Here is a 27939-nt window from a genome sequence, read left to right as displayed (position 1 = left end):
TAATTAGTTGCTGTTGTTTACTTGAATGGCAAACTTTGCAAAATTTATAACATTAGCCATTTTGTGTTTTAAAAATCTGTTAACCTATATCAAAACAGTAAATTTGGATTTGGAGATTTGCATCTTCATACCTTAAGTCTACTAAAAGATTATTTAAACATGAATTAAACCCAAAAGGATTGTTTTGCCTTCAATAAGGATTAATAATATCTCAGGTTGGATTAAGTACAAGGTACTGTTTTATTATTACAGAGAAAAAGAAAATCATTTTTAAAAATTTGAATTATTTGCTTATAATGGAGTCTATGGGAGATTGCCTTCCTGTAATTTGGAACTTTCTGGAAAACGGGTTTCCAGATCCCATACCTAATATTATAGACTTTATGGAGTTTTACAATCACCTCCCACCTCCACCCAACAAACATGCAAATGTCACATCCTTTATGGTGATGTCACTACTGCCCACCTAATTATTATTACTGACCACCAATCAAAAGACAGGTTAAAGAAGAATGCAAGTCAAAATTTAAAAAGCATACTGCCCAATAGTCCTCCTATTGTTTAGTAAAAACGCCACACTTTTGGCTCACCTAATCAAATATTACTCAGTCACACTTACTTCACATTTTCAAGAACAGGCAGCCATCTCTAAAAAGGTATTCTCCCTTCCTTTCCCTCCTTGCTTCATACTGCACATGTGTTTCATTCCCTCCCCCCCTCCCATCTCCCAGATCCGCTTCTGATTGGCTGGTGGGTATGTGTAGCTCAGAACAGGAAACAGGATCAAGTTACACACATGCTCAGAGAATAGGAAGCCTGCCGCTGGCAGCCAACAGGAAGGGGAGAGAGATTTCAGTGATGTCACTGTAGTCTTCACACTGCTGTAGGCTGCCAGCACCATATCTCAGAGAAGCAAGCAGGGATTTGGGAATTTAGATATGCAGTAAGTACTTAAAAAGAATGCCTTTAGACTTACTTTTAATTTATATTAACCTTTCATTGTCTTTTAATTAGCTTTCACTGACCATTAGTATTAGCCTTTTCTAAACCACACGTTGGGGTCAGTGAAATGAACCCTCCTCACCACTCTTTGCATTACAAAGGTCATTAAAAAATGACCCTAATATTACAAGACAGGAAGGCCAGAACAGAGTCCCATGCCGGACTTGGATTTCTTACTAGTAAGTGCTATTCTGATATCTACTGGGAGCTGCTATCTTGCTACCTTCCCATTGTTCTGCTGATCGGCTGCTGGGAGGAGGATGATATCACTCCAACTTGCAGCTCAGCAGTAAAGTGTGACTGAAGTTTATCAGAGCACAGGTCACATGGCTGTGGCACCCTGGGAAATGAAGAATAGGGCTAGCCCCATGTGAAATTTCAAAATTAAATATAAAAAAATCTGTTTGTGTTTTTGAAAAACAGATTTCAATGCAGGATTCTGCTGGAGAAGCTCTATTAACTGATGCATTTTGAAAAAACATGTTTTCCTATGACAGTATTCCTTTAAAGTTAAAGTCAAAGGTGACCAACCCCTTTAACAAGGAATTCATAGAAAAGAGCTTTTCCAGAGACTCCCATACTTTGACCTACAATACACATTGTTATATATCCACTTTATACCATATGTGAAAAATTAAAAAAGTATTTTTTTACAGCCCAGTTCACATTCAGCTCAGACCATTGTGGAATATTGGTTTAGCCCACTAAAGTAGCCAGCTATAACTTGCGACTTTTTCGAGATTTACCATGCAACGGCTAAAAAATTAAAATCCAACAATTAATCAGCTAAAACTCGTCTAGATCATTTACAAGTCAATGACAGATGCCCCTTCCCTTTACTAAAAGATCCTTCTTTTGCCTCGAAACTTCAGAGGTTTCAAATTTTAAGGCGCTGGTTTTGTGTGACAATTTGAGTTTTTCGTGGCACAGCCCTGTGTGCCAAGTGCTGCACTACCACTTGCCTGAAAAAGTTACAGCATTTCTAGGATAATTTATAGTTAGTGATATAAGGTTTACAATAAGGGCCCTACCCATAGCCAGAAATTCTAGACCTGTTATGCTGTTGCAACATGAAAGGTAAAATCTTCCATAACAGAACAATAACATAAAGGAGAAGTTACACCTAAACATGAATATGGGTACAAATACTGTATTTTATATAGAAAACTTAATTCCCCAGCCTAAAGATTCAGAATCTCTATATTAGGCCTACAAAATTGTCACAGGAGCTCACTATATGGATTTTGTCAGAAGTTACAGTGACTGCACATGCTCAGTGTGCCCTGACAGCAGCACAGAGCATGTATAGGGCATCAGCAGAAAAGAAGATGGGGGCTACTGGGGACATATTCAGAGGCACAGATCTTACCTTCTGAAGGGGTCATGGTTGCCTTAGGCAGGTATAGAACCCCAAAACATAATGTGCAGCATTTCTAGCCTATGTCTTTGTTAAGCTTTAGTTCTCCTTTAAGCATCAAAAGTGTAAAGGGTATCAGTTTTTCCACAAACTAAATGAAACAGTTCCACTGGTGGGGTTGCACCTATAGCTGGTATTGGCCTGGCTCTAGGGTTACCACCTTTTTTGGAAAAAATATTGGGCATTTATTTTACTTCCCTATTAATAATAATAGTATTAGGCATCATAAAAATGAAATACCAGCTCAGTGGCAACCCTATTTGGTTGGCACAAAAACCAGTATTTATGCAGAAATTTCCTTGGTACAGGCTTGTGGGAGCACCGCTTGTCAAATAGCTGTTATAATAGCCAAGTGGTATCTCCCAGTGCCATTCATTAAATCTTATGGGTATGGTTATTATCCTCACACCATTTATCCTGTACTTTGGGCCGTGTGATCCCCTTATTGGTGAGAGTAGATAGTATACATAGTATAAAAAAATCTAAAAGTTACTCAAGTTACCTTGCTGCTCTGGTAGGGTCGCAAGCGATGAGGAAGTTTAACTATTTTTTGAAGGCGTTCCATCAGTTGCTGAAAAACAAAATATTGCTTACTTAGTTCTCCAATAGATTTCTATTTCTTATATACATCCTGCATTTCTATATGTGCAGAGCTAAATCACTGCATGCATTCCAGGCCTTCTCAACAGCAATAAAGTTAAAGGCACAAAGATGCTGCCTGCACCCACAGTTCCTTTCTTTATCATTAGAATGTGCTTTTCCAATACCTTTGTTCTATTTTTACAGATTGTAGACATTAGGGCCATACAATAGGGTAAAAAATTAACCTGTGTTTAAGTGGGGGATGAAAAAATTGGGTAAGTTTACATTTTCTGGGTAGATAAGAGCTACCATGGATACACAGAATAACTAATTGCCAGGGGTAACTGTGACAGTATAATTACCACTAGGTTTTGTAGGGAATTACAAGGCCTATTTGCAATCTTCACGAGCAGGTGTCCTAATGTATTCTATAATAAAAGTGTATAAGTGTGTCCCCTCCATGTGCAACACAAACCCACAAGCTTTTACACCAAAATTAGCTCTACACCCCATAGAAAATTAAGCTTTAGTATGAAATAAATGCATGATTGATTAAACAATTAATTTTAATCAAGTTCATGAGAAACATAGTAGACAAATTAAACAATAAAAAGTCAAAAAATAGCAGTAAATAAAAAAATTATGAGAAACTAAACTTGATGGACGCTGCCTTTTTAGCCTCCATGTTAATTCATTTAAGTCCATGGAAAAAATGTATAATTCAGTATATATGCTGACTTTATAAGTATAAGCTTTAAATGATAAACAGTGCCCCCTCTGGTGGGGAAGGGGGTCAGGCCAATGAATGGATGGGCACACTGATCTCCAAAAACTCCTAAATTCATAACTTTCACTGTATCATGGAGACAGGAGCTTATGCAAAACAATTTAATTTGGTATCAGGAATCCTCTTATTCCACTTTGTTGCTATGTGGATGGGGTGAAAGTGTAAAAGGGGGTAACAATCCCTATTTTCAGCATGTGTTGTTACTGACTAGCATATATGTTTTGTTATTCCATGCAAGAAATGATGTATCTTGTGTAATGTAAACCCCACCCCCTGCAACTCTCTTACACAGTATAGGTTAAAACTACATTTAATAATGGTAGTTGCGTGTAACTTTAAATATATGAACATTAATTCAAATTTCTTGAAATACTTACATATCCCAAATCAAGGAACTCTGCCTTGTTGGCTGTGCTTAGGAAGGCTGAGCAAGTGACAAGATGGACCTTATGAAGAAAGTGAAAATGGTAAGTTGGGGGAGGTAACCAATATGCTACTGGACTTCCACAATGAGATATAGCTTATACCTGCTTTTCCTACCTGTAATGTAGGCAGTAGGGATGCCAAGTGTGATAGTTGCTCCTTAAAAGTCTTCTCCTTCTCTTCATGTTGGCTTAAAATTGAAGGAGACAACAATTACCATAATAAAATGACTACCATATAATTGCTGATGAGCCTGTATATTAATGTAGAGACCTCATTTACCAAAATGGGGCAAGATGGAAATTGCAAAAATGCGTGCAAATCCTGCCCCAATGGAGTTGCCCCTCTCTCTGCGGCATTTCCAATGCCTCCTTGCACACCTTTAACTTGTGTTCCATTCAGAAGGCCCAAGCCAGGAGTTCTGTGGGACAGAAGCCCCTAAGGAGCCTGCTTATGGCGGATGTACGGCTTACTGTTGGGACGGTCTTTAGTATATATGAGACTGTAGGTCAGTTACTAACCAACAGTAGGTGCTAAATTTCACCAGCAATGAGTTTTGATAAGCAAACATAAGATTGGTTGCTATGCATAACTGCACTGGTGTCTATGTTAGTAAGTCATCCTCTCTTCAAAGATATTGGCAAGATATATACGTGTATATATATATGTAGCCCACTTTATAAACGGTTGTGGCACTACCTGCTGATCTTTCACTGGTTGGCGCTTCCAGGAGTCCTGAGCCCCGCTTACTATGGGGGAAGCAGGGATTTCTTGGATATATGGCGTGCCTCCACCCAGGGCTCGGTTATGGGAGAACTACAACTCCCTCCCTGGGACTTGATACGTGGGTGTAGTGCTGCCTGAGACCTCACACAAGCCCCCAAAGGGAATCCCCTCCCTGGGGCATTCACTTACTGGTAGGTAGGTGCTCCTTGAGGCAGACACGATGAACACACAGTTGTGATGAAACAGTTGGTTGTTTATTAGGCAGGACCTCTCCAGGAGTGGCAATACAAACACAGTGCAGGGGACACTCTCCTTCCTTAAACCTTTAGAGTACCTACCCCTGTTGGGTATTTTATCGGTACTCCCGCCAGGATGATCCCTTTTAGATGTCCTCCCCGGTACTACACGCCAAGAGACCCTCTCTAAGGGCTCTCCCCGGTACTCACGCCAAGACGGACCACCTCCAGGACTCATCTCAGGTACTCACGACTAAGTACCCTCAGAGTAGTACCCCTTCTAGCGGCAGCCTAACCACCTACCTAGACTCTTGGGTCCCTACACTCCAGCTGATGTACTGCTGGGGGATTCTAATCCCTCTACCACTCCTGGAGGGGCTATTTCTGCCCATTCTAACTGTGCCCTAACTACATAGCACTCCTAGAGTGACCTGACACATAGAATCTACTAACTACCTATGGGGAGAATACCTCTGCTCTCAGAGGCTCTCCCTTAACTCTGGCCTGCAGCACATGGCTGCATTCCCCTTATATGGGCCTATGCACCACCCTGTGGCCATAACCCAAACTGCTGGGATACTCCCCATTAACTATAGATATACCAGGCTATACCCATTGTACCTTAACCATTACCCTCCCGGGGCCTATCCTAGGGGTATCCATCCTGTGGGGCCTATTTTAGCAAACCCCTACATATATATATGTATACACATATATTTATCCAAAAGCAGACATAAAATGCATTTGTCTAACTGGAGAGATCCCCTGCTGAACTGTGACTTGGTCACACCATCTCTCCAAACAGTTAAGATTTTTAACTAGTTGGGGAGATATAACATTGCAGAGATGAAGCTCTAACGCACAGGTCAAGGACTGTGTCATTATCTAAATGTAATGCATACATGTATCAGGGAATAAGTGAATAATAAAAGGTGAAAAGGGCCCACATTGCACAGCTGAATATGTCTTTTGTATATTTTTTTACTACATGAATCTATTTTTTCACCAAATGGGGCCCTCATATGCTGAGTCGAGGCAAAAAGTCCTGGCATACATTTCCTTGGGGAGTTGCTGAATAGAAATTACTGTGCAGTGTTCACTAAGGCTGTAAATGTAGTCATTTCCCTTTGCCATCAAATCATTTCCCAGGGGCAAGCAATCAGATCAGCCTGATTTGGTCCACCAATCAAGTAGTCAAATTGAAAAATGCTTCATACATACTGTATGAAAATAAATGTAATATAATGAAATAATTTATTTCTGTATTCTTTACTGTTAAGGTAATCGTCTTACCACTGCACAGCTTTCAGAAGAATCTTTCGACGATCGGCTAGTTTTTCCTGTGGAAAGTGATAAAAACATTCACATAAACACTTAATTTCTGCAAAAATCAGTACAGACTGCTTTTGTAGTTGGTCCAAAGTAAACCTGACAGACAGTTGCACACTGTATCTGAACCACAGAAGTGTCAACACTTGTGTGTGTGTATGTGGTATGGGGGTCTAGGAACGATGCTAACAAGGACTGATTATGCCTTTGCCACTCTAACCCCACCCAAATACACAGTGCTACCCACAGAGCCACTGTGTTGCCCGACATACACCCCTCCTTGAGGAAGGGTTGGATTGCTAGTAGAAAAATCAACTCATATGAATCTTCCAGCACTTTGACTTGTGGTCAATTCAACATTTTTGGGAGACAACCCCTTCTTTTGTCAAAAGAAGGTTTGTCCCCTAGAAGCAATTTATTTTTAATATATATAGCCATAATAATTGATGCTCCCTTATCCAGAAAACCACAGGTCCCAAGTATTTTAGCTAGCACATCTCATACCAGTACATCAGCTTTAAATCTGATGTACTGGTATGAGATGTGCTAGCTAAAATACTTGGAACCTGTGGTTTTCTGGGGCCTGTGGTTATTTAGTATTAGTTATCTTTTGATACAGGACACATGCTGCAGTTCAGCACTGCCACCTAGTGGGTACATAAAACATATGTTCTGCACAAATGGTAAATATTTAATTGTGGCTTCTTGTATGTTACGCTTAAGTTCCATCATCATAGACAGGCACTGTTTCATGGCCATTGTCTGTAGTTATTAACGTTTGATAGTTTGTGCCTGCCCCTTCACTCCGTGGTTGTGAATCTGACACCTTCTCGATGCATGCTAGTTCCTGTCTACCTGCAAGAGAAAGCTGCATGAGGATTGGATATTTGAGTGGCTGGTTATGAGTCAAATTTTCCACCATACTGCACAGTTTGCTTCTGCGTGCACACAAATGCTTAGGAATTAAAGAAAAAGAGAGCTCATCTGAGTTAGACTGCAGGCTTTAATCATTTATATAGTTTACTAAATTCAGATGTTATTTCCAGCATAATTTATAATACACAAATTTGTTTTAACAGCAAAGTTAATAATCACATTTAAAATCAATATCTGGTCATGCTACTTGTATCAATACACATTGCCCATAACTTTAACTGACACTGCAGGTAGAATCAGAAGACCCACAGGCAGCCTGCAGGCATTCTCTGCACACACAGCCTGGGATCCTCTCTAGCTGCAGGAGCGGGAGAAGAGAGATAGCACAGGGAAGCATTGTATTTCCTTTTATGATATAAACATTTATATATATACATTGTACATACTGTATATATTTACTACTATAAAGTATTGTATCAAATTATTAGGATGATAGAAGGAAAACAGAAGCACAGGGGAATTCTCTTACAATATAAAGTCACCCTTCAGAATAAAAATTAAATAACTGTCATGTTTGCAGTAGCTTTCCACACATCTTTTGGGAAGACTGGTCTTCCCAAAAGATGCCCAAAAAATGATTTCCTTCTTTCAGTATTGAAAAAAAGCAGCAAAATCATAATAAAAGCTGCAAAGCTTTTGCCAAGTCTTGTAGCTAACTTAATACCTAAAAATAGACTTTAAGGGGCAGATTTATCAAAATGTGAGTTTGGAGCTTAATACATAAAAACTCACCCACATTTTATTCCTATTGCTATAGGATTTTTAGAAGTATATGCTTCTAAGAAATATGCTTTTAAAAATTCCATAGGAATTAAAGGGATACTGTCATGATTTTTATGGTGTACTTTTTATTTCTAAATTACACTGTTTAAATGGCATATACTTCACTCTACCATTTCAAATTGTATTCTTGAACCAACAAATGTATTTTTTTAGCTGTAATATTGGTGTGTAGGCAGCCATCTCAGTGCATTGTGCCTGTGTCTGAGCTTTCAGAAAGAGCCAGTGCTACACATTAGAACTGCTTTCAGATAACTTATTGTTTCTCCTACTCCCATGTAACTGGAGGAGTCCCAAGCCGGAATTGGATTTCTTACTATTCAGTGCTATTTTGATATATACTGGGAGTTGCTATCTTGCTACCTTCTCATTGTTCTGCTGATCAGCTGCTAGGAGGGGGGGATATCACTCCAACTTGCAGCGCAGCAGTAAAGTGTGACTGAAGTTTATCAGAGCACAGGTCACATGGTTGTGCCACCCTGGGAAATGAAGAATGGGGCTAGCCCCATGTGAAATTTCAAAATTAAATATAAAAAAATCTGTTTGTGTTTTTGAAAAACCTCACATTTTGATCAATTTGCCCAAGTGTCAAATGTAAAATTCAAATGGATAGATCAAACAGCGAGAGAGAGAATCTGATACTGGTGCAGAGGTTACACTATTGTTTGCTTAGAACCAGTCAAATTGTGCTACACTGTCATTTGCTTAATGACTTCACAGTTATTTGTAGTTTGTTTTGCTTTACACAGTCCTTATAAATGTTTTCCTATATTGTTATAGTACATGAAGCTGCTTAATCCCAGAGTACCTGCATATTGGAGAATAGGGTGTTGATTGAGGTTTCCTCCTCATCTGCGCTATTACGAACCTCTTCAATCATAGCTTTGAGCAGGACAATAGCTTCTCTGGTTGAGGTCTGCAGCTCCTTTACTGCCTGCATAAAGAAAATATATACGACTAAATGAATTAGGATCCTCTGCTTTGACCTTGCCAGTAGAATTTGTGAATAGATCTAGACTTAAGGACAATGGTGAGGAAATAGACATTATGATATTAATTCCCTAATAAATAAAGGCCCATATTATTAATATTACATGATCACTAATTTCTTATAATAATAGAATCATTTGGTATAGAAAGTATATATTCATAATGGTAATAATAATTGGCTTCTAATGGAAAACAGATGGCTGCTCTGCCTTATGTTGTTGGTGATTTCTTATGATGTTTACAGTACTGTTTCTGGAATTAAACTTTTTAGTATGTAGTTTCCTTTATATTAATATAAATGTGTGTTTGTGTTATAGTAATAACGTGTTAATAGAAGCATATATGTAGATTTGTAGTATTCTGAATTTGATGCTAGTGTGTGTGTTTTATTATTTTTAAAATAATACTGTCCATGTTACTGTCCATGTGTGTGTGATAATGAATATGGTTAATTGAGTCTGTCCAAATGTGAGAAATAAGAGAAGCTACAGCTCACTCACGTGTAGGCTTGTTAGTATCATTAGTCTAGATAAATGGTTCAGTGCTGTTTAGCAATTAATATTGATGGTGAAATCATACTATATGCAACTTCAACCTTGGTTACAAATGCACTAACACGTCTATGATACTAGCCCCCAAGTGTTTACTGATTATTGTCCCTGCTTTGTTTACATGCAACATTTAGCCTACCATGACTGCTTGGTCCAGCTTCTCACAGCCCTGCATGTAAGCAGTTTCAATATCAATGCAGTGAGCACGGCTTTCTCTAGGATATTAAAAGAAAGGGTTTTTAATAGTAAGTATATAATACAGGTAATGGGTCGATTATCCAATATGCAGTTTTTTAGATACAATCTTTTTGGAAAGTGCACTATACATTAATACTACTTAATAAATTCACATTTAAAACTCAAGAGGTTGTTTTGCTATTGACATGGATTTATTTTAGGTCAGTTAATCTTATCATTACAGAGAAAACAACAAATCAGTCAAAAATAAAAACAGGGCTTACTTTATATCTGAGCTTTCTGGATAAAAGGTTTCCTGATAATAGATCCAATTATTATTTCTATCCTAGATTACAATTGGGCCATAGAGTGGTACAGTGCAAGAATTAATGGAAAAGTCAAACCCGAGTGAACTTGTATAGAGACTGGTAAAGTCAGTTAAGCTAAACAAAGCAGAGCTAAGCATATTCTCGGTGCTAAAGGCAGACGCAGTTTTTAATTGGGACCCCTTTAGGTGTTGGCCTTGACGTTAACTTAACCTTTGAACCTTGCTTGGAATTTAACATTACCTATATAAGAACTTGCACAAATCATTTTATCACCTTGTGCCCCACACAGTACATTTGACTATAAAGGCCTTTAAAGGAGATACACAGCATAAGTGAACCCCCCCCCCCCCTAATCTTGTAGGCAATAATGTGATGCTGGTTTCACCAAAATTACTATTATATTTAAAAGGCCCATTTATTGGAACCTCTCTGGTCTTTGTTTGTGTTTCAAATAAGGGGTGGGCCTGTCCTAACAGTCCCTGCCAAGTAAAGACAGGCTTCAGTTCCCTATCAGGTCAGCCTAGCTGTTTATTGGTTCCTATCCTACAGTGCAGTGTGCTGAGGGCCACTGGCTCCCCTGTACAGCCTGGGAAAGGAGGCAGCAGGAAGTGGAACAGATGAACCGGATTGTAGGGTTTTTGCAGAAATGTTCAATAAAACAGCACATTCCTTCTATATGGCACAGTCTTGATTTTTACACAGTATGTCTCCTTTAAGACCCTTGGGGCTTGCAGGAAAACTAGAATTCATCTTACCCATTTTAAAATGTGCAAGAACACTATACATAATGCTTATGCAGAAATTCAGTAGAACAAAAGAACATTGTCCTTAAATATTCTTACTGTATGCATAGATTTGTTGCTTTTTATAGTTTGTCATTTCTATTTTCACTCCAGTGATGCCAATTACAGTGTAATATTTACACTCTTAACAATGCAGAACAGCTTGTCCTACATACGGTTCTCTCCAGAGGCTGCATCAGGGCTAGAAGAACACAGAGATGCTGTTTCCCACAGCTTGTCTCATGAAATATAAAAAAGTAGTTATACCCTACTGCTAATACAGGAAAAGCTCTAACCAGGAGAGAATTCTATCCAGTTCCGGTACCCTTGGTGAAGGTACAGTATATGGCAGTGGTATAAAGGTAGAGTGACTGGGTGGTTAACCTTTTAAAGGAGAACTTAAGCTTAACAAAGTAGTCTAGAAATAAATGCTGCACATTATTTTTTGAAACTCTGTCCCAGAAAAAGCAACCACAGCACTTTTTTCATTGAAGATTGGTGCCTCCAAAGATGCCCCCAGTAGCCCCACATCTTCTTTTCTGCTGATTCACTTCACATGCTCTGTGCTGCTGTCAGTTATTGAGCTTAGGGACCGACACACAATATACTGTATATATATAGTAGATTATAAAATCACAATACAAGACTAATTAGTAATTAATTCAGATTTTTATACATGGCAGTATAGAAATCAGTGAATTTAATAATCAGCCCTGTAGCATCAGCTGTTATGACAGGTGATTCTCATTTTCTGCTTGAAGGTTTGCAATGTCCCCTAAGCTTTTTGATCTGCAGCTTTCAGACTTTAAGGCTGATGCCACACGTGGCATAGGGCTGATATTTTCGGCAAGTGGAAAAACGCTTGGCGAAAATTCAACCCTACGCCTGCTACTTGTGCCTGCACCTTAATGAATGGAATACGCTCGGGTGCAGGCACATGTAGCCAATATACGCATGAAAACGCGTGAGAATGCAAAGTCTCACGTTTTCATGCATATATTGGCTACATGTGCCTGCACCCGAGCGTATTCCATGCATTCGGGTACAGGCACAAGTAGCAGGCGTAGGGCTGAATTTTCGCCAAGCGTTTTTCCGCTTGCCGAAAATATCAGCCCTACGCAATGTGTGGGATCAGCCTAAACTGTAATCAGAACTTAAACTGTAATTAAGCTGGTAATGGCTAATTAACCTATAAACACGGGAATGGTTTTAATCTCAATATGGAAGATGAACAGTACTGGGTCTAATAATATTTTTGTATTAAAAATAGCAATAATAGGAAAACGGAAACTTCAAAGTCAGCTAGTCTTTTTGACATTTGGGCTCCCAAGATTCACAGAAGAGGATACTCTGCACTAAGATGTCTTGGAAATGCTGGAATATAGTCTGCTTAAAAATTTCATTGTATGTATTTAGCTGAAACGTTGCGTACATAAGTAGAGCTATATAAATATAATATACATTCATTCATTCGGCCTTATGATATTTACTTACACTTGCATGTCACGGAAGCAGTTGATGCAAAGCATAGATTTCTTCTCTGTGGAGAACATGATGTAGGGTTCCTCATGCAGAGCTGCAAGCAAGTCCATAATAGATTAATTGTTATTAAAATAGTGCAGAAAAATATCTGTCCTAATAATTTGGACTTGCACAACCTTAAAATGTCCATAGGTGCAGTAGCGGCTTTAATGATACTGTATCTCCTCACGGCTGGTATTAACTCCAGAATTTGCATCTATGTACCCTACACTGTGCACCCTATTCAGAAAAGTGGAAGCAACCAGCAAGGGCACACATATATTTACAGATTAAAGCCATTGTGGATAATGTTTAAAATTAGTGCATTTTGCACTGTTCTTGTGTTTAATAATAATAATGCTTCTTGTGTTATTGAAGGATACTTGGGGCAAGGGACTACAGGATGAAGTGCAAGGGATGGATAAAGTCATACTTACAGCACTTTTTATATATATCCTTGGCACGCTTAGCCAGGGAAACAATCTCATGGCGAGAGAACATCTTAGCTTTATGAGTTTCATCTCTGCATTTAACACACAGAGGCTGATTGCAGGTATTACAATAGTACATGATTTCTCCATCCTAGAAAAGAAACATGGAATTCAGATGTCCTACAATCCATTAGGCAACATCAAGCTTACTGGCACCTATGCTTCCATATACACAAAGAACAATAAGAATGAAAAAAGTATTTAAATGGAACCATAAATGTATATGAAATACATCTGAAGCCTAGTTAACTATGAACATTGGTAAAGCTATTTAGTTCAATTTGAAATATATTCTCAGCATTGTCTTTAGATGAAACAAAACACAATATTGGGAAACAAGTGTCTTTACAAGTCTCTACTTTTGCTTACAGATATGTGCAATATTGGGAAATTTATATAAAAAGTTATTGCAATATTTCTGTGCTATTTGGCATTATATTTGCTTGGTACTCATGTGGTATGGCAAGGATTCTAGATACTCTCAGAATCAGAACTACTGTTCCACAAAACATATCAGAATCAAATACCCTTTATCAGAATGGCTTATTAACATTAACTACACTGCTGTATGGACATGCCTTTGAGTGCAATGAGAATGAAAAAGTTAAGCAGGCCAAGACAAAGTATACAGATACAATGAATATATATATATATTATAGTATAATAACTACTATATGTATATAGTAGTTATTATTTACTATGAAGCTAGCACTGAGCTATCTTTGCAGCACTATCTGGGCACTATCTGCAAGTATCTTTTCCTTGTATCTGCATAGTTAATCTAAGTATTGATATAATTTAAAGCTTACACAAAGGTAAGTAGTCACAGCAGCCAGACAGGTGGAGGAGAGGGGGCGCCAGTTGGACAGCCCTGATATAAGTGTTAAACAATCTCTGTAGATTGTAGAGATTGTTTAACACTTACATCAGGGCTGTCCAACTGGCGCCCCCTCTCCTCCACCTGTCTGGCTGCTGTGACTACTTACTTTTGTGTAAGCTTTAAATTATATCAATACTTAGATTAACTATTCAGATACAAGGAAAAGATACTTGCAGATAGTGCCCAGGCCAGCATTGAATTTAGGACCACAGCCTGCAAGGCCGTAATGCTACCCACTAATCCACCATATAAAATCCCGAACCTCTAATATGACAGGAATCAAGAGATCATGTAAAAAATTTACTATATTTTAAATGTATGTAATAAAGTGATGAAACTATTCTTTTAAAAACCTACATCCTTCCCATAAAGATAGCTGTCGACCTGACCATAAACAGCAAACTCACAGATTACAGCCAGATAAGAAATGTGGGTTTTGAAGATCGTAGTAGCTAGAGGGTGACAACCAATCGGAAGTAAGCTTCTTTTAAAAGCTAATGTTATTTGCTACGGCAGTGGCAATTCAGCCGCAGCATATCTTAGATTTGCCTTTGGCTTTGGGAGGCAAATGCTTCTTTACCTGTTTCTTGCACTCAAGGTCGCAATTAGCACACTGAACTACTTCATCAAAGTCAGAAGAACTGTCCACTAGAAACTGAAGGAGTCTGTCTACTGGAGGAAGTCCATTATTTCCTTTTACTATTGACTGGTGCCTATAAAAGAGAGAGTAAGCACTATAATATCAGTTTCAGAATGTACCATTTTTATAAAGATTAGCACTTTGGAAACAAAAAAACAAAACACCCTGCTTTTCATTACTTATAGTTCCAAAGACGGCAACATGCTCCTCTCTGGTAGACGCTGGCAGTGACAGATGGGCATAGGTCAGAAACACTGAGCCAGCATTCCCAAGCATGGCAGAATGCTGTCCCCACCATGACTGTACCTAAGATCACTCCTGTGGCCAAAACTCCAGTGCTATAGTCCCTAGACTACTGTGACAATATCTAAGTGGGACAAGTATCCAATACACAATATGCAGGAAAGATTAGACATGATTATGTTAGAAGTCTGGTGAGCCCAGGTAATCCTGTAAGGCTTCATATGGAATCCAATCTCCCAGACTTATAACTGAGCCTTCTGGCTGAGTGCTATTACAAAATCAAATCTACTTGCAGAACTCTCTGCCACATCTACAGGAGATAATTATTAGCTGCAGTGCAATCATTACTATATCATCGGGAAACACAGCTATATAGCCAGATTGTTGCCAGCAACATGTCTATTCCAGCAGATGGACCATTAGGCTCAGTTGCCAACAGGCCGTGTATATTCATGATGAACAGAATCTGAGGGTCTGTTGCCCATATTAGATAGAATGTTGGTCTTCCTCACAGTCTATATCTTATCAATCTAAGTTTGTTTGGTTTCCCACACCAATACACAAGTGCTGTGGAACCCTGAACTATACATAACTTAGTTTAGTACAATAGCATAATGGCACCACGCATTGTGGTATAATTTAGCTGAATCATTGCAAGGTAAGAGTGCTAAAGAATCTATTGCCACTAAATGATTACACTCCTCAGTGAATATTAAAATGACCACTACTACATATCATATAATATGCATCATACACCTGACCATGACAGTCATAGGATCTGAGGAAGTTTCTCAGTTTCCAGGATTTTAAAAGCTTTTTATTCAATGCTTATATGAATCTCTGTTTGTGAGAATCCCATTTGGGTTTCTAATTATTTCTTATTAAAATGTTATTACACTATTTTGGCAAACTTTGTTATCAGTAGGTATCCACACAGGATACACAGAAGGTCCCTGATGAAAGATTGATGTTTGGCCTGGCTATATATGCATCTGGTGAGTAGGTAATTCAGCCAGTGTGATATTTAGATCACCTGCACAGGTTTGCATGGAAAATATTTGAGCACTTACATTTTTAAGTGAATGAAGCAATAATATTGGCACATTTGCACTTTAATCTACTTTACTGAAGGTACTGCACCAGTGGTTTGTTTTCTGCACTTCCCTAGAGAAATTATGAATTTACTTGGAGGATCTGGCAGAGTGGATCAATTTGGGGAGCTGCAATCAGGTTATTACACCACAGTATATCACTGAATGGACTTTCTTTTACAGTCATATACTGTACCGGTTAAATAAATACACTGTACTTCTTTAATGTAGATGGATATGGGAGCACAACTGCATGTAATATAGAAATAAATATGCTCAGATACCCCGACAAAGTCAGACATAAGCTATATTATGATCAATGGTTTGATTTAGTGCTCTAAAACACTGTTTAATAAGGAATACACTGTATATTTATTAAATTTCCCTATTTAAATAGTAGACAGAAAAGTCATAGACTTACTGAGAGAGTTACATCCCAAAAGGAAAATTACAAGAAAAAAAACTTTAAAAAAAAAAAAAGCATTTTTTGTTAAACAATGATGTACATGATAGCAAGGTTCCACTGTCTGTGGTTCTAATCACCAGAAGGTTTTGGAGGTAGAAGGGAACTGTAGTTTAGCACCTGCTTATTTTGCAGCTCACCTGGGATAAAACACTGTATACATTGTGCACTTATTATTATATATACTAAAATACCTAAAATATTAATTCATACTACAAAATCACTGCACTAAGAAACCCATGCACTAAAGAGGTGAGTCTAGCCTTTTCAGTGGAGCTAATGCACACCCTCTGTCCCTCCTGTTTACAGCACTGTCAGGCACTGCATACACAGAGGGGGCACAAGGAGAAATTTGAGCTGGCACAAGGTGCAAAGTGGAAAATACCTGGTGGTGCTCTGTAACTGTTTTTGGTACTTTGCATATTGCCCCAGTTTTGTAAACAAGTCCTTACATAGTTATTTTTTTTCTAAATATATCAACATTCACTATACAAGCCACAACATATAGACCCTGAACTGCGTGCAAGCGATGCCTGGGAGGGTGAACTGGGTACTCTCTTTGATGTACAGTGGGAATGGATACTTACTACCCCAAAGCTGGTCTCATTTTCCTATAGGTATAGCTTGTTACAATTGTACTTAATTCATAGAGCCTACTATACTATACAAAGACTGTATGTTATGAAAGAAGTGACCTCACCTCTGTGTCCAAGATGCGGCTCAGAGACCGCTACATTAGTGCACACCCTATGGAGCTGCCCATGCCTAAAACAGTACTGGGGTGAAATAACCGGGTGGCTTACCATTGCAATCCCGGGCTGGGCCGCGGGTACAGCTAGAAATTGCTTATTAACTGTGGACTTGAACGACACTCTTGATAGCCATACAAAAATGTTTATTTTGAAAGCCGTGTTCCAGGAGAATTCTCACCCTACACTGGAAAGACCCGACACCCCCAAAATCGCAGGAGTGGAAAAAGGCCATGGACGAAACTACTGCTCTAGAGCGGATTATACTGGACAAAAGAGGGAAATTGCTCACTTATATGCAAATTTGGAGATACTGGACAGACTGCCTCGACACCCCAGTCCCCTTTCCCCCAGGAGATCCCCCATAGATGCCAATCCTTACCCCGTAAACCCCCCACTGCTCCCACCCGCTACAAAACTCCCAAGTTTTGGACCTTCATTAGTACCAGGGCATAATTTATGCCAATGTTGTATTTAATCAATGCGGTGTTCAATAAAAACATTGTTGACAAAAAAAAAAAATATATCAACATTCCTTTGGGTTAGGGTTCACTATAGAAAATATAAATTTATAAGAACAAGTGACATCTTATATAAAAGATAAGCATGTGGATTAGTAACTGCATTAGTGTATGTGGGCACAACCTCAAGCAATTTAATGAAAGTCTTTGACTCAATCTATGAGAACATAGTGTGCAATTATATAAAACACAAATATGTGTACAAACTAGTTTTCTCCACTGTTTTGTGTTTTTTGAGGGCTGCAAAGAATTATATTAGCAAGTTAGGTATTTCAATATAATGTATCATGTGTGGGTAACTAAAGATAGATAGGGTGAATGTGCTATCTGTGCCAGCTGTACAAATACTGCTTGAAATATTTTCCGTGTCTGGTCCAAATACCAGTTAATCTGCTTATCTTCCCTTTTCTACCTGACCTCTATTATACACTCAATACACCCAGAATGAGACATACATAAAAGGACTCATAACACCTTTGTATAATACCCAGCCCCATTTTCTAAAAACTAGGTGAATAAGGGTTTAGCTTGGTGTGTTAGCACAGTGCAGTTATATAAGCACATTACCAGGTTTAGGTAGAACTTTCAGCAAGGAGGCCAAAATGTTATTTTGAGACCATCTGTATCTACCAACGTGACCTGTATATGATACTGTAAATCAGTACAATGCTTGCTGCTTATCCCCCTTATCGCTCTCCTGGCTAGTGGCTGTTGGGCTCTCATTCCTTCCCTGCATTCTGTCTGAGCTAAAAGTAGAACTGCTCCCACAGCTGTCCAAGCTGGAGGCACTCTCATTAGCGCTATTATATTTCACTCTTAATACAGTTTAATATAGCAGAACATACATTGTTTATCTTCAGCTTTATATTGGCTCTAATTAAGCAGTTGAATGAAACAACTTTTCTGGTTGGAGTCTACTCTGTATCTGCTTTAAATGATAAGGAAATGCAGTGGTGTGAAAAACTATTTGCCCCCTTCCTGATTTCTTATTCTTTTGCGTGTTTGTCACACTTAAATGTTTCTGCTCATCAAAAACCGTTAACTATTAGTCAAAGATAACATAATTGAACACAAAATGCAGTTTTTAAATGATGGTTTACGTTATTAAGGGAGAAAAAAAACTCCAAATGTACATGGCCCTGTGTGAAAAAGTGATTGCCCCCCTTGTTAAAAAATAACTTAACTGTGGTTTATCAATTTCAATTTTCAATTTCAATATCAATCAAGAAATCACTTAAATAGGAGCTACCTGACACAGAGAAGTAGACCAAAAGCACCTCAAAAGCTAGACATCATGCCAGAATCCAAAGAAATTCAGGAACAAATGAGAACAAAAGTAATTGAGATCTATCAGTCTGGTAAAGGTTATAAAGCCATTTCTAAAGCTTTGGGACTCCAGCGAACCACAGTGAGAGCCATTATCCACAAATTGCAAAAACATGGAACAGTGGTGAACCTTCCCAGGAGTGGCCGGCTGACCAAAATTACCCCAAGAGCGCAGAGACAACTCATCCGAGAGGCCACAAAAGACCCTGAGTTCACGACTCCACCATAAGAAAGAGACTGGGCAAAACGGCCTGCATGGCAGATTTCCAAGGCGCAAACCACTTTTAAGCAAGAAGAACATTAAGGCTCGTCTCAATTTTGCTAAAAAACATCTCAATGATTGCCAAGACTTTTGGGAAAATACCTTGTGGACCGACGAGACAAAAGTTGAACTTTTTGGAAGGTGCGTGTCCCGTTACATCTGGCGTAAAAGTAACACAGCATTTCAGAAAAAGAACATCATACCAACAGTAAAATATGGTGGTGGTAGTGTGATGGTCTGGGGTTGTTTTGCTGCTTCAGGACCTGGAAGGCTTGCTGTGATAGATGGAACCATGAATTCTACTGTCTACCAAAAAATCCTGAAGGAGAATGTCCGGCCATCTGTTCGTCAACTCAAGCTGAAGCAATCTTGGGTGCTGCAGCAGGACAATGACCCAAATCACACCAGCAAATCCACCTCTGAATGGCTGAAGAAAAACAAAATGAAGACTTTGGAGTGGCCTAGTCAAAGTCCTGACCTGAATCCTATTGAGATGTTGTGGCATGACCTTAAAAAGGCGGTTCATGCTAGAAAACCCTCAAATAAAGCTGAATTACAACAATTCTGCAAAGATGAGTGGGCCAAAATTCCTCCAGAGCGCTGTAAAAGACTCATTGCAAGTTATCGCAAACGCTTGATTGCAGTTATTGCTGCCAAGGGTGGCCCAACCAGTTATTAGGTTCAGGGGGCAATTACTTTTTCACACAGGGCCATGTAGGTTTGGATTTTTTTTCTCCCTAAATAATAAAAACCCTCATTTAAAAACTGCATTTTGTGTTTACTTGTGTTATCTTTGACTAATAGTTAAATGTGTTTGATGATCAGAAACATTTTGTGTGACAAACATGCAAAAGAATAAGAAATCAGGAAGGGGGCAAATAGTTTTTCACACCACTGTATATACAAAACTGTTTATCACCATTATACATTTACCTTATACATAATTATATACAAGTTTTGCTAAAACCAAACTGTGAACTGTGTATCCCAGTGCAAAGACAAAACCTATTTTTATACTGTTTTTACTCTATAGCAGAACTGCCACTTTATCTTGCTAAACAGAATTACGCAATCAATCCCAGGTTTACTGAATATAACCCAATTTTCTGATCTGATATATGGTTGCTCTTGTTTTGCTCTGATTAGTTGTCAGTTGCTTAAGGCTAATGTCAGACCAGGCGTATGGTGTATATTTTCCATATGCCTATTACCTGTGCCTGCACCTGAATGAATAGAATATGCTTGGGTGCAGGCACGAAATACGCATAAAAACGCAAGACATTGCATTCTTTAGCGTTTTTATGCAGATATTGGCTACATGTGCCTGCACCCTAGCGTATTGCCTTCATTCGTGTGTAGGCACAGGAAGGAGGCGTATGGCGGTATTTTCGGCAAGCGTTTTTCAGCTTGCCAAAAATATACGCCATACGCCTGGTCTGAAATTAGCCTTAAAGAGTTGTTCACCCTGGTTGCTAGGGTAATTTAATAATGGTTAATACCTTTATTAAATTACCCTAGCAACCAGGGAGTCATTGAATGATAGGCTGGAAGATGAATAGGAGAGGAAAGATAAAGAAAATAAGTAAGCATAACAATAAAATTGTAGCCTCGCTGGGCAAAAAAAATTTTGGCTTCTGAGGTCAATGACTCTTATTTGAAAGCTGGAAAGAGTCAGAAGACGAAGCCAAATAATGAAAAAAGACTATAAAAAATTATAACGGAAAACCATTGAAAAAGTTGCTTAGAATTGGATATTGTGCAACATACAGAAAGCTAATTTAAAAGTGAAGTAACCCTTTAAGCAGCATTTACATTTTTGGGGGTTATTTCTAGATTCTGCAGTTATTTATCTAAATTCTAGAGAATTGGGGTCACAGTATTTGAAAACCTGTGCATGTTCTCTGCAAGATTTCATGATATTGACTCTCACAGGATACATTCCACTGTATATTGCATATCTTTGTCTCTGTCACAATGAACTGAAGCACATTCATACTAGAAAACATTTGAACACACAATGGACAGTACATTTCATTAAATCTGTACAGTGTTGTGTTACAAAAAGTTTATAGTCTAATTGTCAAGTACTCAGTCAGAACAAATACTTTGATAAATCACAATATTTTTGATAAATCCCAATAAATAAAAAAATATTTCCGGCGCAGACCTACTCTATTGTATAATAAAGAGGATGAAGCTCTGAGAAGTTCAAGATGCTTTCAGAATGCTTGTAGATATCACTAGTAACATCATCTAGAATAATTACTCTTTCTATAGTCTCTTACCCACACAGAGGGCAGGTGAGGCGGTTATCGATTGCGCGACCCCGCAGGCAGCTGGCACAGAAGTTATGGTAGCAATCAAGAAGGCATGGGTGTTCGTATTGCTCATGGCACAAGAAGCAAGCAAGTGGATGGCAGGTAGCTTTATCCAAGTCATGTAGATTTTCAAGGGGAGAGAAAATCCCTCCAGACATCTGTAGGCAGGAACAGTGAAACAATGTTGAGAAGCTAATAGTTTAAAAATTAATGAGTGCATCAGAAAGATTGGATTTAGTCACTGCTTTCTATCTGGTTCTATCAGGGGACTGAAGTTCCAATGTAACAATGTTAACATAAATAGCACCATATACACAAACTGTTCAGTAGGGCAATAAACATACAACATGTACAGAGAAATGCAGAGATTGCTTCTAGAGCACACACACATATATATGGTATATATTTTATTTTTTTTTTGACAAATGGAAACTTAAGTGCTGACAAAGCTTTATTTTTATCTTGCCTCTGTAAAGATGTTTGGCTTAGTTTGTATTTTGGCTCAGTCTTGAGTAACCTTTACTTATTCTTGGGCTGTCTGGCTGCAGCCTTTTCTTATTATTTCCTATAGTTCTAATGTAGTGCTGGAATCACAGTACAGGAACATGGCCTAGTGGATGAGGGGAGTGGTTGAATACAAGCTAGGGCATAGCCAGCTGATGGGATAGTGATAGGAATACATCAGCTCAATTCATATCAAGCTGGGATTTTACACATTGTAACTACAAATAACCAAGTCCCAAAATGCAGCTCATTTGTTAGATAGTGGCATCCTACACACCCACACCAATAACAATTATACACTATTATGGTGCATAATTTTCCCACCATAGCATCCATGGCATAAATTTTTCAATGCAATTCAAGATTCAAAGAAGACACTGAAAAGTAGTTTCTGGCCAAAATTTCATTCATATACTTCAATGCAGTTGGTCCAGGGACAAAAAATTAGTGACATTAGTGACTGCTGGAAATTAGTGACATATATGGGCAAGTGTAGAAGGATGTTCAGCCACATGCTAATGACAAATGGGCATCTTCACTGGTTGACTACATCCATGCTTCTGCCACAGTCAACTGGTAGAAACTACATGTGAGGGCTTGGTCAGCCTGTAAGGGAAAACTCAGATGACCATAACTTGTTATGCAAAAAACTGTTATACACTCGGAACCTACACCAACTTCAAGAAAATATCAATAAAATGATCAAGACTTATGGAGTAATGTACATTGTATATAATAAAGATGTCTTTCCCATAATAAAGATGTCTTTTATTACATAGGCTTCACAGCTTAACATGGTATATAAACATGGAATTATTTCTCTTTATATTTTGATTTGTGCTTTTAAAACACAATGAGCTTCCCAGATGCTCCAGAACACAAGATAATCCTATCGGTTAAACATGAACATTATTCCACTGACTCTTGCAGCTAACATTCCTAAAATCACATGGGGTCTATAAAACTCATTGTAGTAATCATGTGACTACTGAGTAATGGAGTCTCGTTGCTTACTGGATTCGATTAACTATTAGGAGTCTGATGAAGTCCAAAGAAGATGATTCAATATATTGGTTACTTTGAGTCACCATGGAAATGCATTTTGCCTTTGATTGCTCACTTCAGCTGAGCAGTAGAAAACATATCAACCAGACAAGGCTTAATGTATTAATATATTGAAAAGGCTTTAGTAGAAGAATGGACTATGACAGTGCCAACTCAGAGCACATATGCAGAAAAGAAATAGGCTATGAAAGCTGCCATAGTTTATTCTTCTTCTGAGGCCTGAGTAAGTCATCACAATTATACATTTATTTATATAAAAATAAGGTAATCGGATTGCTTATTTTCACCCAAATTGATAAATTATATTTTAAATATAAATCAGGCAGACTGGAAAATCCAGTGTGCCAATAAACACCCAAACCTGCATATTATACCATCATGATAAGAAGAGCTTGCCCTGATCTGGCCACTGATTTTAGGGCCGACAGATCAAATGTTCCCATTTTGGTCCACCACAAATGCAGCCAAATCCACTGCATGTTTTCTGGTTTGGAGAACAAGTAGATGTTAAACATAGTTAGATCTATTTGTTTGTTCAGATCTCCACAGCAGAGAATCTGAAGAATATGTTGCTACTTATTTCATGGTATATATCTTAAAGACTGTTGAGTGGCAGCTATGGTTCTTCCTCGAGTGGACTGGCCAACTGGTATCCAGGAATATCGTAAGAAAAAAACCTAAAAAGCTCCTAAAATTTAAAAACTAACTTAAAGGAGAATATCCAAGTCAATAAATTTGTATGCCTGGTCTCCCTTATTATGACACAGTTACATAATGGACAGGCAAAGATGGCAGTGAAACAATACAAATAGACCCTTAAAAGCCATGCACATATAGGTATTCCCCTGTGCTAAACAATTCAAAAAGGTAACCTGACACATCTTCCTGCAGATGATAATTAACCATATGTGCAGGATGGTTTTAGTTGCACATAAATTTAATTCTGTTGTTGTTAATAAACACTATAACCATGGCAGTTTTATCAATAGTGAGTAAGGATGGCAATTCTCTTGCTTAAAGAAAGTTCAATTAAAATAATCTTGAAAATAATGAAATTATAATGAAATTGTCCATTATGATGTACAAGCCGTTATAGAAGGCTGAAGGAATTCTAAACACTCAAGAGTACTCCTTAGTACTCTAAATTATTTTTTATTCTATTTATTAGTAGACATTACTAATTACACTAATAATATAATGAATCTGAAACAACAGTGTTACCTGCTGATCATTTGCGGCCAAATGGCTTCAGTGAGAAAAGCAACATCTTGGGATGTTGCTGTGTTTTGAACAGACCAGAAAAACGTCAGATGACTCTTCTCTGCTCAGTAATGTCATTTTCTAAGCAGAGCAACATCACAAGATATGAGTGCTCATCAGGCCTGGACTAGGATTCAAATTAGACCCTGGCATTTCAAGCACACAGAGACCCATGCAGCCACCTACAGGTCCAATACATAATGACTGTCTCTGGCATCTTACAGCAGCCCCTCTCAACTGCACTTGCTTGTGTCCGCAAGTACAGTTGTGGTCTCTACACTTTCCATGCAGTCAGTTGCATATAAAGCCACTTTCATTAAAGGTACTTGCAGCCCCCTCCCCTGAATTGCATGCATGTGCATCCTTTTTGCTCATATAAGGACAGGAAGTTTTTTGTGCATCCCCTCCCCAGTGCTCTATATGTGAGCAAATTTTACATGCGGCTGTGCGGCATGCCTTCACCCAAAGAACCTTGCCCCCTATTAACAATTCCCCTCCCCATCCCTTGGGTATTGTATGTCGCGATACTGAGATGTACGTAATCACTGAGATGTAAGTAATCACTGTAATCACTGTTACCTGTTATGGAGAAATCAATAAACATCTATTGCAATAATATCTTGAAAACTAGGAAAAAAGAATATAAATAGCAAAAATGCTTAGTTGAACAATTATTTGAACTTTTATCTTTTAATTTTACAGTTTTGTTAACTAGCATAAGACTTAATTATGAAGTCTTTTTATTATAGAAGCAAGTCACGAAAACTGTAGCCAGTAATAATTTACCAAATGATCATTATGGCTACTCTTTCAATATGGTCTACATTTTATTTTCATCTTTCTCCAAATAAACCTTTTAAGTATCTACATGGTTGCTAATATCACTGACCCTGGCATCTGAAAAACTAGTTTTAATACTGTTATATTTTATGTATTTTTCTTTTTTTTATCCACTTTTTACCAAAACATGATTTAACTGTTTCCCAGTTAGTTTGTTCAATCTTTCCAGATAACACACAGCATGGTCAAAGATCAAAGAAGACTGGAAGTCAGGTACAGGTATAGGGTCTATTATCCAGAATGCTTGGAAGCTGTTTTTTTTTAAATAAGGGATCTTTGTGTAATTTCGTTCACCATACCTTAAGGCAGGGATCCCCAACCTTTATTACTCGTGAGCCACAGTCAAATGTAAAAACACTTGGGGAGCAACATAACTACCATAAAAGTTAATGGAGGAGATTGGCTATTAGGGAGCCTCTATGCACACTATCAGCTTACAGGAGGCTTTATTTGGTAGTAAATCTTGTTTTTATTTAACCCAAACTTGCCCCCAAGTCAGGAATTAAAAAATACTACCTGGTTTGGGGGCACTGAGAGCAACATCCAAGGGGTTGGAGAGCAACTTGTTGCCCCCGAGCCACTGGTTGGGGATCACTGCCTTAAGAGCTCTGGCACACGAGTGAGATTAGTTGCGGGCGACTAATCTCCCCGATATGACATCCCACCAGCGAAAATGTAAAATGTAAATCACCGGTGGGATGGCATACGCGTTGGAGCAATTTGCGGGCGACTAATCTCCCTGTATACCAGAGCCCTAAGTCTGCTTAAAAAACATAAGATAAAGTCAATAGAATTGTTTTGTCATCAATATGGATTCATGTAGCCTACTTACCATCAAATACAAGGTACTGTTTTATTATTACAGAGAAAAGGGAGATCATATTTATAAATAACAATTATTTACTTAAAATGGACTCTGGATGACAGCCTTCCCATAATTTGGAACTTTCTCAATAAAGTGCACTGGATTTCCAGATTTCTTTTAATCTGTGGCAGGTGAGCAATTCAGTTGGTCAGCAAAACACTAAATATTAATACAACGTACAGAGCAGTTGCAGTGTTACCTAGGCTGTTACAAATAACATAGAGAGAAAATAGCTTAATCAATAAACTCTTTATAAATATAACCTCACAATAATTCATCTTACACTGAGCTTTTTATTTTAATAACATTCAAAACTGAACGCGCAGACCAACATAGAATGATCTGATCATTCCCCCTCTGTGACACAAGGTTATTATGGAAGTCTCAAGGACATAATATCGATCTAGCTCTTTATAATGTAAAATTAGCAACAGAAACACATATAAAGGCAGCAGTTCATTATTTTATATTCTTAGCTGCTTTAGACGCCTGCCAACTGTTTGATTATGCCCCCATGTAACAATGGTCTTAAATTACTGACAAAACCTCTTCTTCCCAGACTGAAACAAAGATTTATGTGCTGTGCCTACCAATGATAGAAAAAAAAACCAAACTGTGTTATTAGGAAAGTCAGAGCAGAAAGTGAACTTACTGTAAGTTCTTTGTGAGTTTAGAGGGTTCCTCTCTGTACTTTTCTCTACTGCTGGATATTTCCAATTGCACTTTGTTAAAGTGGTCCCAGCACTCACTTGTTTGAGACAATGGAATGACAGAAATGCAAAGCCCTTTTCTGGGGCCAGAATAATGCCAGTGACGTGCAGGCAGGGTACAGAGTGACAAGAATATATCTTACGCTGCCCATTAGACAGCTTATTGTGTAAAGTTGTGCAGTATATAAAAAAGAAGTTGTGCTTTTTTTTAAACTATAATCTTGATAACTCAGAATTTGAAAAGGAAAACAGTCAGCACTCACCAAACTTACCAAGTTCAAGTAAGAGGTGTAAGTCACATGGTGTCTGCTGCAAGCAGCTATGTATGTCATGATGCAAGATACAGCACCATCAAAGAAATACATTTAAAAAGCCTTTATTAGTATCACATGGTATAGATCTGGGAGAAAAGGAGTATGAGCATAAAAGTCAGAAAAAGTATGTTCAGGATATGGCGCAAAAGAAAGCAACAGAAAATCAAGGTAAATTAAGTTGCAAAGCAAAACAGGAAGATTAAAGGGGATTAGTAAGGGGCACTGGGAAAGTTAATTATAGGAAGGTTACACCTTTACTCTCCAGAGTATCCAATAACCATGCAGCTGACCACTGGTCTGTAAGAGAAGATAGTATAAAAGAGCAAAACAACCAGTGCCTGCAGCATTCTGGCAAATATAGCAGAAAACGCTTGCAGTGAGCTCTGAAAGAAACAGCTTCCATGGCAAATTAAAAAAAGTGGGCGAAGAGAATGGGAAAGGAAAGAAGGTAAAAGCAAATATTAAACTAAGCAAAAACAGAAGGTTCCTCTCACTGAGTATAATATAGAGGTGCCTGATATGCCAGTACCCATTCTGTATATAATGTACTTTAGGCACTAGTAATTACTGACTCTCTACTATATATGGGGTACATAGGGGAAGCATGCACACTGCTACTTACTGTATCCATTTGGACTATCGGTACCCAATGCTTCTCACTGAACATAATGTGCTTTGGCAATCAGTAACCACTGCCTCACACTGTTTGCTTGGTGTGCCAGTACCTACTGCCTCTTATTGTATATAATGTTCCTGAGGTCTGTCTCTCACAGTGTATAGTATGTTTGTTTACACTGCCTTTCGCTGCATCTAATGAACTTGAAGTGCT

The 27939-nt window shown here is 38.3% G+C and overlaps 1 protein-coding gene across 1 annotated transcript in view; it reads right to left on the bottom strand.

Moving 5' to 3' along the window:
* rnf207 (ring finger protein 207) overlaps positions 1–26862 on the bottom strand; it is a 58592-nt gene extending 31730 nt beyond the window's left edge. The window contains exons 1-11 of the mRNA XM_002937546.5: positions 26739–26862; positions 21520–21710; positions 14520–14652; positions 13006–13150; positions 12542–12623; positions 9899–9974; positions 9027–9152; positions 6467–6513; positions 4329–4401; positions 4166–4234; positions 2922–2990 (exon numbers count right to left, since the gene is read on the bottom strand). Coding sequence (XP_002937592.3) covers positions 2922–2990; positions 4166–4234; positions 4329–4401; positions 6467–6513; positions 9027–9152; positions 9899–9974; positions 12542–12623; positions 13006–13150; positions 14520–14652; positions 21520–21710 — 1011 coding nt within the window. The 5' untranslated portion in view covers positions 26739–26862. The remainder of the gene's footprint in view (positions 1–2921; positions 2991–4165; positions 4235–4328; positions 4402–6466; positions 6514–9026; positions 9153–9898; positions 9975–12541; positions 12624–13005; positions 13151–14519; positions 14653–21519; positions 21711–26738) is intronic.
* Between the last annotated feature and the right edge of the window lie 1077 nt (positions 26863–27939).

This window comes from Xenopus tropicalis, chromosome 7 (genome assembly GCF_000004195.4).
Source record: "Xenopus tropicalis strain Nigerian chromosome 7, UCB_Xtro_10.0, whole genome shotgun sequence".
NCBI lineage: Eukaryota > Metazoa > Chordata > Amphibia > Anura > Pipidae > Xenopus > Xenopus tropicalis.
This window is presented reverse-complemented; position numbering and strand designations above follow the sequence as displayed.